The sequence below is a fragment of the Salarias fasciatus genome, chromosome 23 (assembly GCF_902148845.1).
Source record: "Salarias fasciatus chromosome 23, fSalaFa1.1, whole genome shotgun sequence".
In the NCBI taxonomy this organism is placed as follows: domain Eukaryota; kingdom Metazoa; phylum Chordata; class Actinopteri; order Blenniiformes; family Blenniidae; genus Salarias; species Salarias fasciatus.
The window spans coordinates 23125895-23147939 of NC_043766.1; the positions used below are offsets into that span (position 1 = coordinate 23125895).

Genomic DNA, 22045 nt, shown 5'->3' on the forward strand with positions numbered 1-22045 from the left:
AAAAAAACTTGGCCACTTTCCCAGTGAAATATGTCCTGCTCCCAGACCTGCTGTAATAAACTGATAACATCCTTTCACCACAGCTGTGTATAGCTGTATACAAAATGTGCTTGAGCCTGTGTGTGTGTGTGTGTGTGTGTGTGTGTGTGAGAGAGAGAGAGAGAGATTGTGTCTGTGTGTGTGTTTGCTGCTGAGTGTAATTCTGTGTAGAATTCCACCACAGCTGGTGGTTTGGAGTCAGGACGGGTCGATTCAAAATAAGGAATCCAGCTACTTGACTACACGAAAGAGGATTTAATGCCTTTATGTTCTATTGTGGGTTGCATAGACTATGTGTGTGTTTATTGTTTGTGAAGGATATTGATTGAGAAACAACGAGCGCCAAGACAATACTGAGTGTATTTCAAATCAGCACGCACTCATACGCTCATGAAGTTTTGAGGTCATATTCAGGACTTCAGTATGTTTATGTGATTGTTGGAGTGAGAAAAACACTACAGGCACAAAAAAAAATAAAGGCTGGTACTTGGTGAACATATTAAGGAAATGTTATGGGTTTTTCACAGTTTCAGTATGCTGAAGAGAGTGACTACAATGTGATACCACGTTATGGAAACGTTTGCATTGCATGCTTTTGCGCTGATAGATTATTCCTGTCTGGCAAACTTTTACTTATTTGTGATTTTGTTGTGATTTGCCAAGAAGTAAATAGAAGACACTGATTGTACTACCTTCTACATACATGTGTTGGCAGCATGAAACTGATTTTTCTTTTATCATGTATTGTTATGCTTGTTCAGGTTTAGCTTGTTCCTGCAGTGAACTAACTGAACTGTCGATGCGCTAACTTACACACAAAACGTGCTATTATTGGCACACTGTCAAATTCCCCAGTGTTTGTACAAATCACTGCATCCTAAGTTCTCTTTTTATTTAAAAGTTTTTCAACACTCCAAACCAGTGATTGCTTACAACTCATGGAATTCACCAATGCAAACGTGGGACGCAAATTGTGAGAAATTGTTGGTCCAGTTGATATTACTCAGCTCTGTAAAAGTGAACATTTTGATTTGTTTATGTCACGCACACAACAACATTTGTCTAAGCAGTTGTGTACAGGTAGAATAGTATGTTGTATCTCCTGGTGTGACCAGTGCGTATGCCTCAAAGGCATAATGTTTAATGATCAAGATCCTTTCATTACCAGAGAAGTATAATTTCAGATTCTTTTGTAATCTCAACAAAACATTCAAATGTGGACAACATTTTCCAACAGGAGATTAAATTTTCATAAATTCATAAATTCATAAATTCATAAATTTAAATTTTGTGGTCCTACCATAATGGATCTCCTGTATAAAATATGAAATGTTTTCCTAGCACATATTTTACTTCTAAACAGAAAATGAGATCTTCCCTGGCTACAGCTTAGCTGGCCAAGGGGTTTATTCCATTTCATATCCACATAAACATATGTGTATTCTAAGACGGTCCCTTGTCCATGTGGGTCTCAGAGGTTTACCCATTCTGCCTTTCTCCACACTGGTGTACAAGGTGTTGAAACTATTTCTTTGCTGTACGCCTGCCTCAAGGCACATTTATATTCTGCGGGAAGACAAGCAGGCGGCCAAGGGGACCTTGATGTGCCCAGAACAAGTTTAACATTTGCCACCATATAAAGTGGCTTTGCAGCCCAGCAAATGAGAAGCCTTAGACATTTGAAAATTGCCTTGCCACCTTTCCTGCACGTAAAAAGCTCTGAGTTGCCTCATTTTTCAGAAAAAAATCTCACTCTGCAACCCCACCGTCACTCCTTAATTCTACCCCCTTCCTATTCCCCCAACACGGTATCTTCCTTTGCCTATCTTTTCTCTTCTCTTGTTCACTACTGCCCTTTTATTCACATGTAGAATGAGCTTACCTTTTTTCTGGCTGCAGAGAGCGAGGTAATATGTTTTAGAGAAAGTAATGGGAGATATTCTGCTTCAAGCTGACTCCTTAACAGGAGCTCCGGCTGTGTTGGCTTGTGTGTGGGTGCAATGTATGAATAAGGCAGACCCGGGTGGCTTTCAGCTGTAAGTAATAGCTTTCTATATAGTTCTGGGCAGCCCTGAAGCTTATTCCCACTTGGTACCATCAGGGTGCTCAGCAATGTCACCCCTGCTTTGTATGGTGGGGCCTGGTCAGCAGTGTTTTGGCGCAGAGCCTTTCTCTCGCCTTTGTGCCTGATGGAGCATCGTGTTTATTGAAAACTGAAGAATCGTAGCAGACAAGCATCTAAATGCAAACTCTCGGCCCAACAAAAGCACTTAATAAAAGCACGTAATATGCTGTGTGTGGGCTCTTGGATGTGTGCGCGTGCAGGTTGAGCTGGGAAACACTTCACTGTAATTGACAGCACTTTTCAGCTCTGTGGCGATAATGCTGGAACCAGCAGAGTCTCATCCTTGCTTTTATTCCCTCTTCCTTCCCCTCTTTCATTTCTCTGTCCCTCTTGGCCCATCTCCTGATTAACGGCACCTTTTTTCATGCGACTGAGAGAGGCTCCTCATTCATGTAGAACAGAGCTTAATAATAATCTTCTCTGTTTGTGAAGCTCTTTCAAAACAGCAGTTACAATGTACTATTCTAAAAAAACAAACAACAAAACCCCCAACACTGCACATGTACCATAACAAAGAAAAGCAACTAGAAAGGAATTAAAAGGACAATAGCAATTCGAAGGTGAAAAACCTTATTGCAGAAGACATAATGAAACATAAAGATCATTCATGTGTGTCTTCAGTTGAGATGTATGCTCCGATGTATGCACTAATGAGTTTATGTCTCGTGCTGGTACGCTCATGTGCATCTCAGTGTGTGAGCTCAACATTTAAGTAAGCATCTGTTCACGTCACTCGCACTTCATTCACACTCTGAGCGTGCAGGTATATGTGTGCTCCCATAGGTGATGATTTGTACATTGCACATTCAGCGTGCATAATATCACTGGCTTCATTATGATGCAGCGCAGCCCTTTTACTTCATAACCTGTGTCTTTTCTCTGTGCCCTGGGCATAAGTATTACCTTTGTGTGTGTGTGTGTGTGTGTGTGTGTGTGTGTGTGTGTGTGTGTGTGTGCGTGCGTGCGTGCGTGCGTGCGTGCGTGTGTGCGTGCGTGCAAATGCGTAAGGAATGATTCCTTGGTTGTGTGCCTGAGCCCATATGGTGAGCTCTGAATGTGATGGCAAATCTGATGGCAGCTTCTATCATTTCCTATTTTTCCTGGAGGACCCTGCTATATGCCTTTATGTCGGTCCACCAGAATGTATTCCTTTCCAAGCATACACGAAGATGAAATAGGTTTTGGCTCATCTACGTGCCTTTTTATGTTTTTGTTTTTCTAGTGTGTCTTTCTTTTCTTTCTTTCTTTTACTCCCACTCACATTTTTTCTTTCATTTAATGTGTACTTGTTCCCTATCTTTCAGCTGCAGCCCCCCCCCATGCTTCCTTGATTCAACATGTATGTTAAATGGAGTGGTTATCAGTGAGTCATCTGAATTGTCACCAGCACAACTTGTTCTGTCCCAGCTCACAGAACGTTCCTTTTTTTTTTTTTTTTCTTTTTCTTTCCTGGACAACCATAGTATCCCGCTGTTCAACCTCATACAGGTTTTATAAGCTGGAATATAGCCACCCACTCAGCCATTGTTTTCATTTAGGTCCTTCTTAGACTGTAGCTACCAAGCAACAAAAGAAAGTGCCCAAGGATGATGCATGCGATGAGACAGGTGCAAACACAGAACCAATGCCTTTTGTGCAGAAAATGTGAAGCACTAAAGCCATTTATGTATGACATAGTGGGACACGTTGCTTGCTAAAACCTTGGTAATATCCTCCTGGAAGGAAAACAGCTCTTTGTCACTCGAAGGGTAGACTCATTTTTCACTCCAAGGGACTTATACAAACTCCCCCCTGTGAAACCAGCACCATTGTGCCTATGAATGTGTGTGCACGTGTGCTGCAAAACAACAAAGGCAGTGTGCGGTGATGGAGTGACAGACAGGCAGCCTGAGTGATTAATGAGGGTTCTTAATAATGCACTGTGGTGAGGACAGAGTGACGGGACAATCTGAGGAAGGGAAAGAAATGAAAAGAGGACAAACTAAGAGAAAAGGCACAAAAGAGATTTTCTTTGAGCCATGAGTACAGATGGTGTCACTCACAGATTGGCAGCTAATTTTATCTAAATACAGATGGACAGAATAAGGTGTAAGGTGAGATTAAGATGGAACGGCAGATGGTTGGGTGAGTCATCCTACATGAAAGACTGAGGTTGCCCCGATATAGGTCCTCAGCTGGAGTTGAAAACAAAACGTGACAGCTTGCCTCTGTATTTTTCTTTCCAAGTGCGTCTGCCTTTTTTTTTTTTCTTCCTGTCTATCTGTGACTGTCAAGCTGCCTGTCACATCTACAGGATCTGTGACAGGCCAGGGAGGGAACAGGGCACCCCTCTGACATATTGAGATCCAGCTGGATATTTCCAACTGATAATACAGACACACAGCAGGAGGGCTCATAGCGACTCTCACACACAATACTCTGCTTCATTTTTGGTTTGCTCACTTGACGGCTGTGGCTCAGTTCGTGACGAGGCCATCTCTCAATCAGAGGGTTGCAGGGTCGATTTTACATCTTTCTGTGTCCACGTGTTGAACTGTCCTTGAGCAAGACACTGTACCTGAAACTGCTCATCGTGGATGGATTAAGCTCCTCGCACGGCACCCGCTTCCATACGTGTGCGAATGTATTTGGCATTGTTAAGTGTTTTGGGGGCTGCTCAAGTGGTGGAAAAGTGCTATATCCATTTACCCTTTTTACAACTGGCATACGCTACTCCAAAAATTTGATGAAGATTAAGATTTGTATTTAAAAATGGAATACACCAATTTACCACAAATGCCTAATATTTTTATTCTCTATTCACTCCTCATATACCAACAAAGAAATTGTCAGGCACTGTGTATTCTGACACTTTTCCATCATAACTTGCAATTATTTCAGCAACAATAGGTTTTCTATTTGAGGAGAGCCTTACTATCCACATACCGTACATTAATGAGGATTGTCCATAAATAACTCCATGCTGGTTCACTGCTCCCTCGTTCTGTTTAGATTTGCTGCTTGATGTTTTACTGCGGTTTAGTGTTTAGTGATGTGTTTGGTGGTTTTCACATGTATCCTGGAGCACATTGACGTTAAAAAAGAAAAAGAATTGAATCTGGTATTTTGGCATGGAATGAAACACACTGAACATGTCGAGTGGGGAAGGCTGTGTTTTGAGGTTCAGGGTCTTTTTTGTAATTTTCATGCTTCTACATGTAAATGAAATGTGTTATTCAGAACCACTGTTTTCGAATAAAAAAATGTTTTTCTCATTTTTTTGTTGGTTGGCTCATTGGTTGATTCAGGCTTCTTTAGAAAACTCTTTACATTTAATCAGTGTATAAATGTGTTTTGATTAGTAATACTCAATCTCAGACTGCGAGTCCAGTCCACGGTACGTTGACAGCATTTACAAAAAAGCGTATCCCCTAAGGCATAAAAGTCTGTGTACTGTTCTGCTCTGTATTTAGCGCTTAGTGTGGAGTTTCGTAACTTTTTTGAATGCGTGAGAGGGGAGGGAGCAGATAGGTTGGACATCGTGTTGTTGTTGTGTTAGCATTAGCATTAGTATTAGCATGTTAGGGGCATTGTTTAAGTGACGTACACGTTGCAACAGCTCGGGCGGTCCCCCCAGCATATTTGCTTTGCACTTTAACGTTCCATTTTCTCCCGAAAACTGAATTTCAGGCCAGATTAGGGCCAATTGCGCAATATTCTGCGTTGTATTCCGATTCCGTTTTTATTGGTCATTTCCACGATTCCGTCCGCGATTCCTTTAACACGGATTTCATATGGCTCTACACACACACAGACGTACAGAATTTGTTCAGAAATTTCACCACTGCACAAGTCCAGTTGAAACGTTATGCCATATCATAATAGTTTCATTCATAGATCATCATCGCAAAGGTCAAACACACATGAAAACAATCCTGTTGCTCCTGAGTGTGTGTTAACATACACAAGTGGCAAATTACACATGATGAGCAATAAACACAGAGAAAGTTAGATTCAGCTGTGAATCTTTGCTCAGCAGTGCCTAAAACATAAAATTAAAGAGTAGTACTGGGTGAAAAAGAAAAGCAAACGGGGAGAAGAACAGCAGTGTAAGAGGGCTTGAGATATGGTAGATTTTGAGAAAAAAAGAGAGAACTACTGCATGGTGTTGGTAAACGTAACTCTGAGCCCAAGAAAAGCACATGAGTAGCTGCTATCAATAAAGAGAGATTTTATAAAAGAGCAAGTTGTAGCTCAGCTTAGAAACTCGGTGAAAATGGAATAAAATGTTGATTCAACTACGCAAGCATCCTGAAACTCAGTATAAATAATGCTTTAAAAGCTAGTATTTGAATGCAATACCAGCAAGTTATACCAATCATTCTTATACCAATCAGGCTAATATTCTGTTAGGTATAATAGTAATTGACTGTTTCCATCAGCAATTCAGTTATGTCTGCACATTTCGGTATTTATCTTATAGATTGTTATTTGGAAAAAGTTGTCATTAATATCCAGTGTACCCTAAGACCTAAAATTTTGCTTAATTCATAATGTATAACACATGAATGCTAAAACAGGTTTTACTCTTCTCACGGTTATGGACTTTTATCATTTTTATTTGTCAAAACCCCCTGCTTTCACAGTGAGCACTCTTTACACAGCTTCCATTCAGCTGTAGCCCAGTGGAAGTGTTTGGTATGAGGTCAGTGTCTTTGTCCTTGGCTGTACCTCTGAGATTGAGTAAGAGAGGCTGGCGCTGTTGTAACTGACACCAGCTATCTGTGTCCAGCATCTTCACGACCAGCCTCTAAATTCTCCTCCTTCCCCGTCCTCCTTTCCTCCACCTCTTCCTCTAGCTCTTCTCCTGCCCTTGAGACCTGTCTCCCAGGAGACACTCTGTTCATTATTTACACTTGGGGTCCACGACAGAGGCCGACTTACTTCATTTGGACTCTGTCCCCCTGGCTTTTGTTGGGCAAATATATTAAGCAGAGGTCACATGCCCCCGGATTAATGCTGAGACTTTTATGTGCACAGGCATGTAGATGCAAGGAAATTACTTCAGGCATTTTTTTTCTTTTTTTTGTAGTTCAGTTTCCATCTTATGTTTGCTTGCTGTTCTGTGAAGATGAAATTTTGACGTTGTGATAACATTTCTGCTAATCCCATGATGTATTCTGAATCGGTCCCTTCAGAATATAGTTTTCATAGCAATGAAATGCAGAATCAAAGAACAAAATCCATCTGTGAATCTTGAGAAAAAACATTTGGCAAAACCTCGTGTTCATTCATATTCTAAAACAGTGGTTCTCAACCTGTTTTTCTTGGAGCACAAATTGCCTCAAAGAAAAGCTGTGATCCCCCTCTCTGATCTCTGATTTACCAAAGCATTGCAGTGATCCCAAACACTGACGGACATATCCAGACTCACAAACATTCAAAAACAGGAGCACTCAAAGATAAACGCAATAATCAGTTCCCCATTTCTGCTCTAGATTCTAGAAAGCATCTTATTATCTTTTATTTGACGTGTACAAATGTAAAGGAAAGGTCCCGAAAGCACTCTGTGGTGCATGGTGTCCTAAGGGGTCCTAAACCACGGGTTGGGAAGCACAGTTCTGCAGCCATGTCTTGTTAAGAAGACAGTCTTTGCAAAATGAAGCATCTTATGAGAGTGGCAATCTACCACATTCTGCATGCTGGGATACCTTTAATGACCCTGTAAAGAAGGAAAGTTGTGGAAACTGTAGCTGAATCAATTCTTTTTGCATTTAATTAAGGTCCATATTTGTCTGTGAAGTGTAGAAATAATCACACATTTTTACAATGTACTTTAAAATGATTAAATGCAACTCTCACATCAAGTTTATTTGTAGTGTTGCACCAAAAAGCGCTTAATCATAGTTACAGTTTGAACGGGTTTCAGAGGACTTCATCCCACCCACATTATGAAGAAACAAATTAAAGTGAAGAATGAACTGCCGCACTTCTCTCCTGAAGCCCTCACCGAGCACCAAGGGAAAAAAAAAAAAACCATGAAAAGGAATTATTACCAGTGACTCATCCAAGCGTGCAGTGTGTATTAGAAGAACTTCTCAAGGGCGATGTGTTGATTTCTGTTTCTTTGTGTGTTCACACGCCCTTCCTCTCTCTCTCTATCCCTGTCTCCAGGTGCAGCAGGATGCGGGGCGCACTCCCTGTGTGTGGACTGCCGCCCCTGATGGCTCTCCTTCTGCTTCAGACTGTGGGCTGTGGTGAGTCCTCATTAAACTTTGGGCAGTCCCTCACACCTGGCCTGCAGAGCAGACAGTACACAACTTACAGACTATTATGTGCATGGATGGCAACTTTACCACTTGCTTGTAAAGCTTATTATCTTTGCTTTGACTTCTACAAGATTCTGTCTGCATATATTCTGATTTTATCTCAAAATCATGTTATTCAAGTCAATGAAATTTAGTCCTTAATTACATTTACTAGTTATTTTTATTAGATAATAGTTGACTTACATTATTAGTGAGTAGTTACTTATGCATGTTCAACTCTGTCATAGAATAATGTGCACACTGTGCCGTGTATGATAAACTTACTTTCAGCACTGTGTGAGTTAGCCTGAAGACTGAGTCATTCATTATATTAAACTGTGGTTGTGTAATGTATAATCTCACAGTTATTCAAAATACTGAGTTACACAGGTGAGCGTCTGTTTAAGACCGTTTTAAACATCACATGTACTGTGTAACACAGGCTAATATGAATACCTTTTTATATTTATATGTTTTACAGTGGAACATTTTTCTTGCCAAGAGAGCTTACTGATTGAAGATTTTTTTAGGCTCTACTCTTCCAGCAAACAGAGGTGTTGTCAATCTATTACCACTATCGCAACAGCTGCTGTTAATGCAAACATTAACAATTGAAGACGAGAGATACAGCAGCGCAGGTTTTTTTGTTGTTATTTTTTTTTAATGCACTGCAAAAGTGAAATGTCCAATGTAGCTCCAGTAGTGCTAATTTAACAGTGTGTGATCAGTTACAGGTGCGTCACTGACAGAGGTAGTTGTGTTACAGTAATGCAACAACTGTAACCCGTTACTCCCAACACGGGTAATAAAACTGAAATCTGTGTTTCCGATCAACACCCACCTTATTTCTTCTGAAAGGAAGAAAATGGGAACACAAAGAGTAGTTTTAAAATATCACTTCACTTCATGTAGTAAAATCAAGAGCAAAGCCCTGAAAGAAACTTTCCAGGGAATTGTGTGAACGATGTCTCACCGCAGCGTGTTTCTGGACTACATTTTATGGGTATAACCTGTAGAAACAGTTTGCAAATTTTGGCAGTAGCTGTCCTTAGATCAAATATCGTCGATATGATATGCATGAAAAACAATTCTGCGTGGAGAGAGGAAACAGAAGATGATCAACATCACTGAGGCAGAAAGTCTTGCAGAGAGAGCTGTCACATAAATGCTGAGAAACTAACAATTAACCAAATGTGGCGTTATTATTGTAATAATTTTGATAAACAAATTAACGGATTAGAGTGTTTAATGTATTTGAATAGTTACAACATTAATGCCAAAACATTTTCAAATTCAAAAATCAACTGTGCTGTAAGAGTGCTTCCAGTTTTCGGAATCATGTAATCGTTATTTTAGTTTTTGAAGAATGAATGAAGGTTAAGAGCTTCAGTAAGCTCGCTGAAGTGAACCCCCTGTGATATTTCCTCCATGTTAGTTTCCACAAAATAGGAGGTCAGATACGACTGCCATATAACAGAAACTGTTTTCTGACCATGTTAGACGTTGACTGAAGCATTGCCTGATACATTAATGTTGATGTCATTTATTTATTTATTATTTTTTTATTTTTTTATTTATTTTTACCTTCCCAATCCTGTAGCTTCAGTTTTCAATCAAGTGAGTGCTGGTATTGTTGTATGAGTTACAAGAGGAAATGACCTTTTGTTTTTCTCCTGATAACAGGTTGATTATTTTCTTATCTTGTGATGAAAAGGCTTGTTTTCCACAGATAACCTCAGTAACATCTGTTGAAGCACAAACTGTCTCGTCTTCTGTCCAAACTTTGCAGTTTGGGGGCAAGCATGTTTCATGGATTTCATCATAACTAGCCAAATTGAAATTTGTGGACGGTGATAGGTGGACGGATTTGAGTCATCTTCCTTATCTGAGTAAAACAATTCTCAAGGAACTGGCTTGTTTGCCTTTGTCAAGAGGACTGAGATTGGTGCATGTCAGGACAAAACTTTGCCAATCATAACAGTGTGAAGCGGAGCTTCACTGAAGAGAGGTGGGAAAATCTGATTTTTTGATTTTGAGAAAACAGTTTGGACTTTTGTTAAGAGTGAAAACTTAAATGATCGAGAAGACCACTGAGAGTTAAGTGTCTATAATTGTGAGTTAGTGAGGGAAAGATACAGAACGCTCAGTTAATTAAAAAAAACATCAGATTTGGAAAATTGTTTTAAAAAAAATGGAGTCAAGTCTTTCATGAAATGTTGAACTCATCACTATTTTTAATGTTATTGAAGTTTTTTTAACTTTATTTTATTTATTGCATTTAACACAAGTAAGTTGCAAGATGTTTAATGATAGTTTTCTTCAGATATTTTTAATTGCCTACGTTGTGCAGTGCAGTTCTTGGATTTCGTGACACTGCTAAATAAGCAGTCGTGAAAATGGACTTCCTTTAAATCAGAATTGGCTGCCCCTCACCTACAGAATAGGACTCCTGAGATTCAAGGTATTTGTTTACTAAATCCACCCCTCCCCCTCAAAAAAAGAAAGAAATGAAGAAAAAAAAGTAGATAATGACCATCAGTTCATGAAATGCTGCAGGCTTCAGAGAGATTAACAAGCTGCACCACAGTACTTTCAACTGTCAGTGAAATTAACATGCAGTGATGGCATTTTCTTTGTCCAACTGTCCGTTTCCCTTCATTTATCCCTGCAACAGTGTTTATGTGATAAACATGTGGCAGGCCCTTACTAGCAGACCTAATCCTCTCATTCAATCTGCTTTTAATTATCCCACCAGTTCTTCTCAGAAGATGCGAAAGAGGCGATAAAGTTAAAGAAGAATAACAAATCTGTGAACTCAAATGCACACATTCATCCTGTCAGCCATTTCTAAGAACTGGAATTAATTTTGACATTTTGTTAAATCTACTGAGATATTTATTTCTACTATGTGCATTTGAAGAGCTCATTAAAAAAGGGGGCTTTGATCCACCTAAAAGGCTGCAGTTTAGGATCTTAATCCTTTCATTAAGTGTCAGCAAGTCATCCAAACTTTAGAAGAGAGACTTGACATTTTGCATTCCTTTGCATATCTGGCATACTTTTTAAACACTTGATTTCCAGGGAGAACGGGCCAGACTGAGCATCATGCAATGTGGGACACAAAAAGAATTGGTGTCATACAGTTTCTTCCGCAAAGACTTTTATGAAAGTCTGAGTCATTTGTCAATCTCTGTGCCAGATCTTAGTCGCTCAACTGCCTCCCCATCTCTCTGTTTGACAATTTATCTGTCTGTTTCGGGGAGCTCTGCCAGAAAAGAGTGTGTGTTACGCACATCCATGTTGCTCAGTCTTTCTTTGTCTTCTCTGTGCACTCCTGCAGTGCATATGTGTGTATATACATGTGCTCAGGACAGACTGCACGCCCCCTCACTGCTCTCAGTGGCCTCCCCAACCGTCTGCTCCTCCCTGTGTTGCTTTGTTTCTGCCTTCTGTGGAAGTAAAATAAATCTGTGAACCAGGCACTGGGTCATGGTGTGACTCAAGGCTTGGATTCGCAGTCAGAGAGATAATAAAAATGTAGCCAACTCTTCTGTCTTCCTCTATGTGTCTATGTTTGCATGAAAAGCCTCAGGTCACATCTGCCAGGTAGCTGCAGCCAACACTGAGCATCTCCAAGGAGCCTGATAACACTCTCCTGTGTGCCTTTCAGAGCTTTTATGCCATACAGACTATGCCTGTTTCTGCTTTGGAGAAGATCAGATTTGGAGGGCATCAGTGACTCTATCCTTCCTTTTCAAGCGTCTTGCTCACAGAACTATTTTTTTTTTTTTTGTTTTTTTCCATCAAGTGACTAGAAATACTGATTGGTAGGTATCAGGACTACTGGAAGTGCACAAAAACTGACATTTTGGTTGGCAGCAATAAATTGGAAAAAAAGTGTGTGTGTGTGTGTGTGTGTGTGTGTGTGTGTGTGTGTGTGTGTGTGTGTGTGTGTGTGTGTGCGTGCGTACAACTGCATAGCATGATATTTCCTCCTCTTCTATCCTACTATTTCTGCTCATGTTTATGAATTTTGAAAATTTGGCATTTGGCTTCATTCCACCAGAGATAAATATATTATTATGCTTCAGAATTAGCAGAAATTAGACACAGCAGCAGCCTCAGGCGAGATCCTGTGGAGACCAACATGGCCTGGCTGACGTCAGCACAGATGGAGCGATCTCCAGTGAAAGGGTTAATTCTAGTAATGGAGCTAAAAGGAGGAGTAAGATGGTGCTATTTTAATCAGGAGGCCTGGGGAGGTGATAATATTGTGCTTTGGCTATACGTTGGAAGAGTGGTTTTCACTCTTGGATAATTCGAAAGCATTCCGAGTTTGATAATTAACATTTGTGTAGTTTTCTTGTTTCATCTGTGGGTATAGGTACTCTGGCATTCCTCCCTGATCCAGCATTGTGTCTCGACACTTCTATACACTGTACAATTTGAGTAATCTTATGCATTTACTTGCTGCGCCGTGCCATTTGAATTTCATAAACTTAGGTACAACAGTAAATTTGACTGCACGAGGTCATTCCTTACTGACAAATGCTACAATGTACTGCAGCATGACAGAATACCAACATTTCTCTCTATACCAACTGTATATGCCACCAGTGCTTCAGAAAAAACAAAACAAAACTATTGTTTTGTTGAAACTCTGGTTTTCCCTCAAGTCTCATTTTCCTCTGCATTTCTATTGATTTTTTAAATAGCAGAAAGTTTTTTTTGGATGAAACCTAACCTGGAAAAAGTATCAAGAAAAAAATGGATGGATGGATGGATGGATGGATGAATGAATGGAAGGATGGGATTGTGTTGTAGCTGTCTGGTATAATAACAAATGACTGTGGTGCCAGAGGATTGGTTTTTGATTTTGGTTTTGTAGTATATAGTGTAGCAAATATTAGGAATTTGGTTATGTTAAATTAAGTTAAAAGTGAAAAAATAGGTCTTCTCACAAAACAAAAAGGGAGAAAAAGCAGATGAAGGAAGGGAAGGGAATGCAGACTAAGATTACTGAGGATCATCATCGACCACTAACATAATCAAGAATCAACAGATTAAAGGGAAAAACAGAGACGTGCACATATATACACATGGTCGCGCAGAGACAATCAGATCAGGGCGAGAAAGCACTGAGAAGGATACAACAGCAGAGAAACCAAACACAAAATAAGGTGAGAGAAAATATAGAGTCCAGAGTCCACAACAACCAGGTATGAGCAGGGAAAATAAAACAAATATTGTTTAGAACAATGTCCAAAAGAAAGTGTCAAGAGAAGTTCAGAACCAATGAGTGAAGAAGTAAATGGAGTCACTCAAGAATCAATCCAGGCACTGATGACAAATTCAAATTTAACAAATTCTGTACTGGAGATAAAGAGAAGGTCTGGGCCTGACAGCAACATTACTCTTCCTTGGTGCCAAGCACAAAGTGAAGAGGGATAGCCAAAATGATGACAGTATGTCTTGGGGCTGGTCAGCAATTGCAATATTCGATGGTCAGTGGTTCTACTAGCCACTGTGGTGTGGTTTCTTTTGCATTGGTTGTGCATTAGTAAGTGAAAACAAGTTGACTGAGAGCTATCTGATGAGATATTTCAAGTTGGTAGTAAACGGGAAGCCTACAACCATCATGGTCATTTTGGTTTGATGTTGTATTTGGAAGAAGCACCTAAGTTGCACATGGGTATCAAACGACAGGGAAGGTCAAATTGTAAACCAAAAGGACTTCCCACCAAATAATTGTCGGAAATAATTGTTGAAGTCCAGCCGTGAGCAAGTGATTGTATTATTGATTACAAACCCAGGATCAATAGAATGAACTGACAGCTGACAAGGCTGGGAACAGTGCATATGCTCATTGATTGTAGAGACAATGAGTTGCACCTGATAGCAGTCAATGGTTGTCAGGGAAAGAGAGCACAAACAAGCTCCAAGACACGGGGATGGGGGTAAGGAACATATGATAACAGACAGGGAACATGAATAAACTGTAACTGGAAGACAAAACTAGAACAAGAACCACATTAAATGCAATGTCCCAAGGAACTCTGAAGGAATACAGAAAAAGAAACAAACCTATAGTACAGGAAATAAGGCAGACCAGAAATCAAGACAGCCAGACATTTCAATAACTTGCTTTATTTCAAGTCAGGTGGGAGGAGGAGCAGGAATAAGAGAACAAAGTCATAACATTAATTGTCCAATGTCTAGACAAATTCTAAAAATTATTCCACATATGATACGGATCGGACAGGGCCACACGGAAGGTTGGTCCAGGAGCAGGGTGCACAGAAAAGACCACTGGGAAGGGCAGCCCAAGTGTCATTGCAAATGCACCTTGTGGACCGAGTAAGTGACTGAAGGCAACAAAGTCTTTCTGAGCGGGTTGAACAGTTGGCTAAGGGCGACAGCACGGTCCAGGTTTCCGAGCGGAAGGCTGAAGGCCAACAGGCCTTTTTGGGACTGAGGACGGCAAAACCACTCTGGGCACAAAAAACAAAACAAAACAAAAAAAAAACAGACACCCTTGGGGGTGAGTGATGATGGTGGCAAAATCCCTCCGGGGACAGAGCAGAAGGCCGTAAGCGATAAAGTCACCGTCAGGCCTGGCACGGGGCCCAGCTGGGGGCTGAGCAAAGGGCCAAAGGCATGAAATCCCTCAAAGGGCCAAACGAGGGTCTGGAGGCAACAAAACCTGTCTGGGGGCTGAATAGTCTGGGTGCTAACCAATGGAAGCCCGGGAGTGATCCAATGGCGTAAGAGCTCCTCTGGGAGTTCAGCAGGGGGCCACGGCTACAAAGCTCCTCCGGGAGCCAAGCAGGGGGCTGAGGGCATATCCTGGTGCTGAGCAGAGGATCAAATACAACTAAGCTCCTGTTTGGGCCAAGCACTGAGCCAACGCAACAAGGCTCATCAGAGGGCAGAATTCAATAAAGCTCCACCAAGGAGCAAACATGGGCCAAAGGTGAGAAAGACCCTCTCAGGACCCTCTGGCAGGAGGCCAGAGGTGTACTTAGCAAAGCTGCTCTTGGAAAGAGCTAGAAGCTTGTGATGACAATGGCGAAACTCCTCCATGAGTCAAGGTCCTGAGTCAACAATGGTAAAGTCAGACAGTGGGTTGACACTGACTGTCCTGTTGTAGTTGGATAAAGTCTAACATATAGATACAATCTTTATTTTATCAATATATTATAATTTATCCACCTACAAAAAAACTTTCTTGCACACTGAAGGTGACAAAATGCATTGGAGGAACCAGCAGGAGTCAAGATGCAACAATTTTCCTCAATGCTAAGCAGTTGTCCAAGCTGATGGTTTCAGTGCAGAGGGATGAGTTTGACAAAACTCATCTGTGGGCGGAGCATGGGGCAGAGGGCGACGAAATCCCTCTGGAAGCCGAGCAGGGCGCCAAAGATAATGATGGCTAAGTAGCCCAGGAGTCAGCAGCCTAAGAGCTGGCAGACTATGCAGGATTATATGGAATCATCAAGCCAAAAGTTTGCAAGCTGGAAGCTAGCAAACTCTAATATCTACATGGACTACACCATGGAATGCAGAATGTTCTTGATCTTCTGCTGGAAGTCAAAGGTCCTTCAGAGTGCTGAGAATGGCAAAAGCTTATCCGGCTACAGATCGATCACTTTGGGGGCCAGCTTCAATAATGGAAAATCATTTTTGCGGGTCACGGGCAGCAAAGTTTCTCCAGTTGCAAAACCTGAAGTCAACAGCAAAAAAAAGAAAAACAATTGTGAGAAAACAGGGGTATGAAGGGCAACAAAAAAATCCTCTTCTAGCAGAAGACCAGAGCAACCATGGATCTTACAGGGGCTGAGCAGAGAGCCAGCAGAAATGATGGAAAACCCCCTCAGTGCAGGAGGCCAGGTGGCAGCTGTGTTAGCCTCAGGTGGGGATAACTCCACCTACGTGGCTAAAAGACTGGGATCTAATGAGCAGGGAGCTATCCAGCTCCATCTCCTTTTTGACCAGTGACATCATGAATACAGTTTCCTTGAGGAAAGATCTGTCCTATGCGGGGTCCATCATGGACAGTTTATTCTATTGTGACATTTGGACAGAAAACTTAGGACATATGTTGGAACAAGCAAAAAGCAGTCTTTAATGAGATAGGTGAATTCCAAAAACAAGAGGCTTCCCACAAAGCAAGAAAAACAACCAAAGTTCAAAGATATCTGGAAATCCTGAGAGAACTAGATCACAAGGCAGTTCAGGCTAACAGTACAAGCAAAGATCACAGACTGGGAACCCAGTCAAGGATCAACAGAAAACTGGCAAGATTACAAGTGGGACAGATACTTATATATACACACAGAGACTGAGAAGACAACAGTCTAGAGTAATAGGGGCAAGCAGACACAGAAGACACAAGAGCAGAACATAGTATGGTCAGGTGTATGATGGTTATTGTGTTTGTATGATAATTTGCCCTTCTGTATGATGTACCATTAGTATTTGAAAAAAAAATGTTAAGTATGACTTTTTGACCATTTTATTGCTGTGGGGTTATATTTAGTGTGATAAGGGCTGTCGAGCATGTATTTCATTAACATGAAAGGAATTTCTCCCCATGTGACATGTTGCTAGTTCATTGTGCTCACTTAGAAATGAGATGCGAGGGATGTTTTGCTTGGAACAAGATGCGTTGTTGTCAGAATTTTTCAATTGCTCCAATTCTGATTAGTAGTATATCTAAGGGGTGCATATTTATTTGTTTAAGTTTGTTGAACACATTCACTCTTATTCTAATATAAGCTTTTCAAATTTTACTGGATGAAGGTCAAAGTTTCTGTTACCTCATAAATCTCATTTTGGGGGAAAATGTACTGTGGAAAAAAATGTTGAGGGAGTGTCTTCATCCATCCAAACAATCTCTAGAGCCATTGCTCAAGTTAACGTTGCATAGAGCCGAAGCATATCCAGACCAACACAGGGTGAAAGGCTGAGTGCCCCCTGGACAGACCTCCAGCCTATCACAAAGCTAACATATTTGCAACCACAGTAAATTCTAAGGGTTGGGAGGGTTACTTTAAAAATGTAATCCAGTGCATTTACAAGTTTCTTGTCAAAAAATATAATCAGCAACTTACTCTAATTACTTCAATAAAAAAGTAATGTATCAGATTACTTTTATTTACTTTTAGATTACTTCACCAGCAAACATAAAAATAAAGACAAAGGCTGCAGAATTCTACACACAGCAAGCAGTAAATTCTCTGAGGGTTATGAACACATGCAGACCTCTGTCTGTTCAGCCCAAATTAATACCAACAGCATGAAGTCCTCTGAACCTACTGTCTTTATTTCTTTCTTTCTGACTCAGGATCAGCACCATCAGTTCAAACTGTGGTCCACTAGTAGCTATACAGTACAGCAGCAGCACCAGGAGCCGTATTGGCAGTGTTCAGAGACATTTATATTGTGTGCTGTTTAACTGTACTGCTGTAGTGCGGCGCAGTATTTTGTCTTCAGGTATGCCATGCTCAATATTTTTCCAAGAGTTCATTCATTCCTCAGTGACAGAAGTTCTGTTCAGTCACCAATAAATCCTCCATACATGCTGAGGATATTATTGCCTCCATCAGATTCTTCTGAGTCCAGCCTGGTGAGGCTGTGGTTCTCAGTAGCAGGTTACTGACAGGTTAGCAGGCTAATAACACTATAGCTTCACTGAGAGTTCAGATGTGTTTCATACCTGTAGATGCGGAATCAGGTTTGATGATGAGTCCCTGGATGTTGAGAGCATTTTCACAGCTGGGAGGCAGAATTTACATTGTGCAGAGAAGTTCTGGGCCTCATCTGACTTAAATACAAAATGATGTCTAAGTTGCAACCAAAGAATGAGTTTCTCTACCTGGAGCAGCCATGACTCCAGCAGCAGGTGGCAAAATTCATGGCAATGCGGGTTGTTTTATTCATGTAATAGTAGAGCAGGCGACTGCTCCAAGACAGCGGTCAATGCGGCGTCTATTATTTATATATCTACCGTGTCTTGTTTATATATCTATGGTGGTGTGGCGGTTTGTGCTGTAAAGTGCTGTAAAGTGCCGTAAAGTGTCACCATGTCTGTACACGGTGCGTTTGTCTGCTGTATTTCTGGTATATTCCATCTGATTTTCAAAAGTAATCCCGCTCAGTAATCCGTGTTTTCATCAGATATACCTGTAACGAAATTACATGTTTTTTTATGTACTGTAACAGATTACTGTTAAAAAAAAAGTTTGCATCCTAATTACATAACACCGTTACATGAAATCCGTTACTCCCCAACCCTGGTAGTAACACTAACCTCTGCTGGGAAAGCACTAGCTACTTTACTATTGTGTCGTCTATTTTGCCTTTATATAACTATTTTTTCACACGGAAGATGGACTAATCAGACTTTAGTGGTCATAAGTGAAGGTCTACAGGATTTTATGTTTGCAGTGACAGAACAATGTTTGTAAAGGCTGCATTCAATTGTTTTTATTACTTTGTGAAACAGTTATTTGGCAGCAGAGCCTAAAAAAGAATTGAGAATGTTTTTTCAAGACATACAGTTTATAGACAGTTTATAGTTTCATCATATCACTGTGTAGTTTTTTTAAATTCTAATTTTCATTGTGCCTTCTGCAAGTTGACTTCATCTTTCCATTTATTCTTTGTTCGACTTTTAAGCTACTCTTTGATTTCCACTCTCTTTTTGAACACAGTTAATAAAGTCATTCTTTCTCCTAGAGAAGTAACTTTGTCCTGAGTTTTCTGTCAATAAAACTCAGTTGAAAATGTTTTATTGACATAAATCTAATGAGATTGCTTCGCTTCCTCTATTCACACAGAGATACACATACATATAGACACTCAAAATGAATGGCACCAATTAATAGGGCTAGAGAACACCTTGAGGTTCATTCAGTGCCATTTTAGTGTTTTGCTCAAAGACATCAACACAGTTGAGCGAGACAGAACGATTTGTTCAGTCTACAATTTAGTCAGATAATTTATTACCCAACATTATTTTAAAACCAGTATCCCATAAACACAAAGTATATCAAACAAAGCAAAGGTTAATTGATTTGCATTATCTGAGACTTTGTTTAAATGTCAGAAAATGTTTCATTTATTTAAATTAACACTCTCTGATTTTCACCAACACTTCAGATGCATTCATTTGAGGAGAAGGCTGAGAGGGCTACACACTGAATGATTCTAAGAACTGGGATTGTGATATGATGGTTAAATTGCAAAATCACTAAATTTATTTTTGAGGAGGACCTTTATTTATTAATTTTATTTTTTAAGAGAATACATTTCACAAGCACAATTCTGCGGCTGTCTAGTAATCATTTATGATCCGTAATAACTCAATGGATGCACTTGTCTGCATATTTATAGTATATGTTGGAGAAAGCTGTTTAATCTTTGATGTCCTTATTTTTTCATGAGTGACTTTTTATTAGCTTAACTACAGTTTATTTGAAATACAGATTACATTAATGGATTAAAAAGAATGAAACATTTAAAACATGTATTTAGTAAGGGCCAAATTTGATTTCAGAATGGATCAGAAAACATATTTCGTGGCATCAAGAAAAACCTTCATAAGCAACAACTGAGAGAGACAAACAATGAAGCACATTAGTCAGAAGAAGCACCTTGTAGCTGAGAGGAAGACTCCGAGACAAGAAGGAGACAGGTGGGAGTTGGAGGGATGCTCTGGCGAGAAGATGTCATGCAAAAGAATGTCAGCATAGAAACATTATTTCCAAACTCTGCGTGACAACCGCCTGGCAGACCTGCTGTGCTTAGACAGGCAACATGAACACACACACACGCACGCACGCACGCGCACATGCACACATACACAAACACTTTGTGCTTTCTGTCGGGGAAAGGTAGCACAGAAACACACACCACCGATCAAATATTGTGGAAACATAAGGAAGACACCTGTCCTCCCCCGTCACTCCAGTTGTGTTTATGTTGAATTTACATTATATGGTACATAGCTGCAGATCTCCCCCTTTGAAGAGACCATCCCTAAAGCATCATTTAATGGGTGTGTTTTCTGCTGTGATCAGAAGCTTCATCCCCTTCTTTCTGCGTTTGTGGTGCCTCTGTTGCCATGGTTATCATTTTGGGCTTGGCCGGGGCAGTATTAGCCTCATCCTTTCTTCTTTCTCTTTCCCTTCTCAAACAGTAAAGTGTCAATGCTGAAGCAATCCCATTTTTTCCTTTTCATGTTATTTTCTTGGTGTCCCTTGTTTTCAACATCTCTGGGTGACATCCAGGGTCTGGTTGAGAGGACGCATTTCTACACATCTAGCATGTGAAAAACAAAACAGAGAGTTAATGGTCATAAAAATGTGTAAAGTGGTTGAAAGTTAAACTCATTTAATTGTCAACAAATGAAAACCAAAAACCCCAAAACAAGAAAATTCCAAAGTTCAAAAAAAGAAGAGTCCAAAATGGACTCGGAAGTCCAAAAAACACAATAGGCTGCAGCACAGAAGGCAGAAACACAAATCACACAGACTGAACGCAGAAACGCAGCCCTTGGTGTTTCTTTCTGCATCAAAACACCATGGTGCTCTTTGTTTAAGTGTGCAGATAATCTGAACATGTAACAGAGGAAAAGTATACATGTAAGCTAAAAGTGCGATATGTGAATGCAATAGCTTTCCAAAATTATTTGAATAATTATGTTTGACCACTTAAATGCATAAAAGGAGAAATTGTTGAACTCTATAATGATTTTCTGAATCAGTTTAAAGTCTTTAGCTGTGAACTATCCCAATGCATTCAACCAACAACAGTACTGTCAGAGCCTCAATCTGCTGCGCTCCAGTTGTTTGTCTTGTATCAGCTGTCATTTCTTAACACAGTGATCAACTAATAGCAGCAAGCCTCTGTCAGACAGCTCATCTGTCATGATTTATGACCTACACGCTCGTCTGCACAAACACACTCTTACACAAACACATAATCAGCTGACACACAAGCAGCAGGAGTGAAGTGGCAACAACCGGAGAGGATGCACTCTATCTAGCTTTTGACTGGCAGGCTGACGGATTTGATGTGGGCAAATTGAAGAGAAAGCAGCCTTTGTCTTTAGAAAGCAGTCCTCTCATGAACAAATAAAGAGAGACAAAATACGAAAGAGAGGGAGAAAACAAGGAATGATGTTTGCAATTGTGTTCCTATTACAGTGAAAATGGCATTACCGCCCACCCTGTGTCTGTGTGCAGCTCGGTGCCAGCCACATAAAGGCTCTCCGACTGTGTTTAATAATTTGCTAGCACCTCTAAAGGGAAGACAGATGGGCCAACGGTGATGATCATGTAGATGCCACTGCGAACCCACAGCAAGAAAATGCGAAAAATCTGAACTCTCTCTGCTAGCTGTGGGACGTGGGGATTCCAGGGGGAGTGAAGGCTGCGTCCTCCTGCACCATGCCCTTTATCAGTACTCATGATGAAGGAAGACACAAGACCAGGTCAATAAAGATCACCTGTTAACATTTAACAAAGCCCACCGCAAATCATCGGACTTCACCTTTCTGTGCCACTGAATGTTTTTCTTAAGCACTTTT

The 22045-nt window shown here is 40.5% G+C and overlaps 1 protein-coding gene across 1 annotated transcript in view; it reads left to right on the forward strand.

Annotated features, from left to right (window-relative positions):
• ncanb (neurocan b) overlaps positions 1–22045 on the forward strand; it is a 168493-nt gene that overhangs the window by 31143 nt on the left and 115305 nt on the right. The window contains exon 2 of the mRNA XM_030082709.1: positions 8318–8400. Coding sequence (XP_029938569.1) covers positions 8328–8400 — 73 coding nt within the window. The 5' untranslated portion in view covers positions 8318–8327. The remainder of the gene's footprint in view (positions 1–8317; positions 8401–22045) is intronic.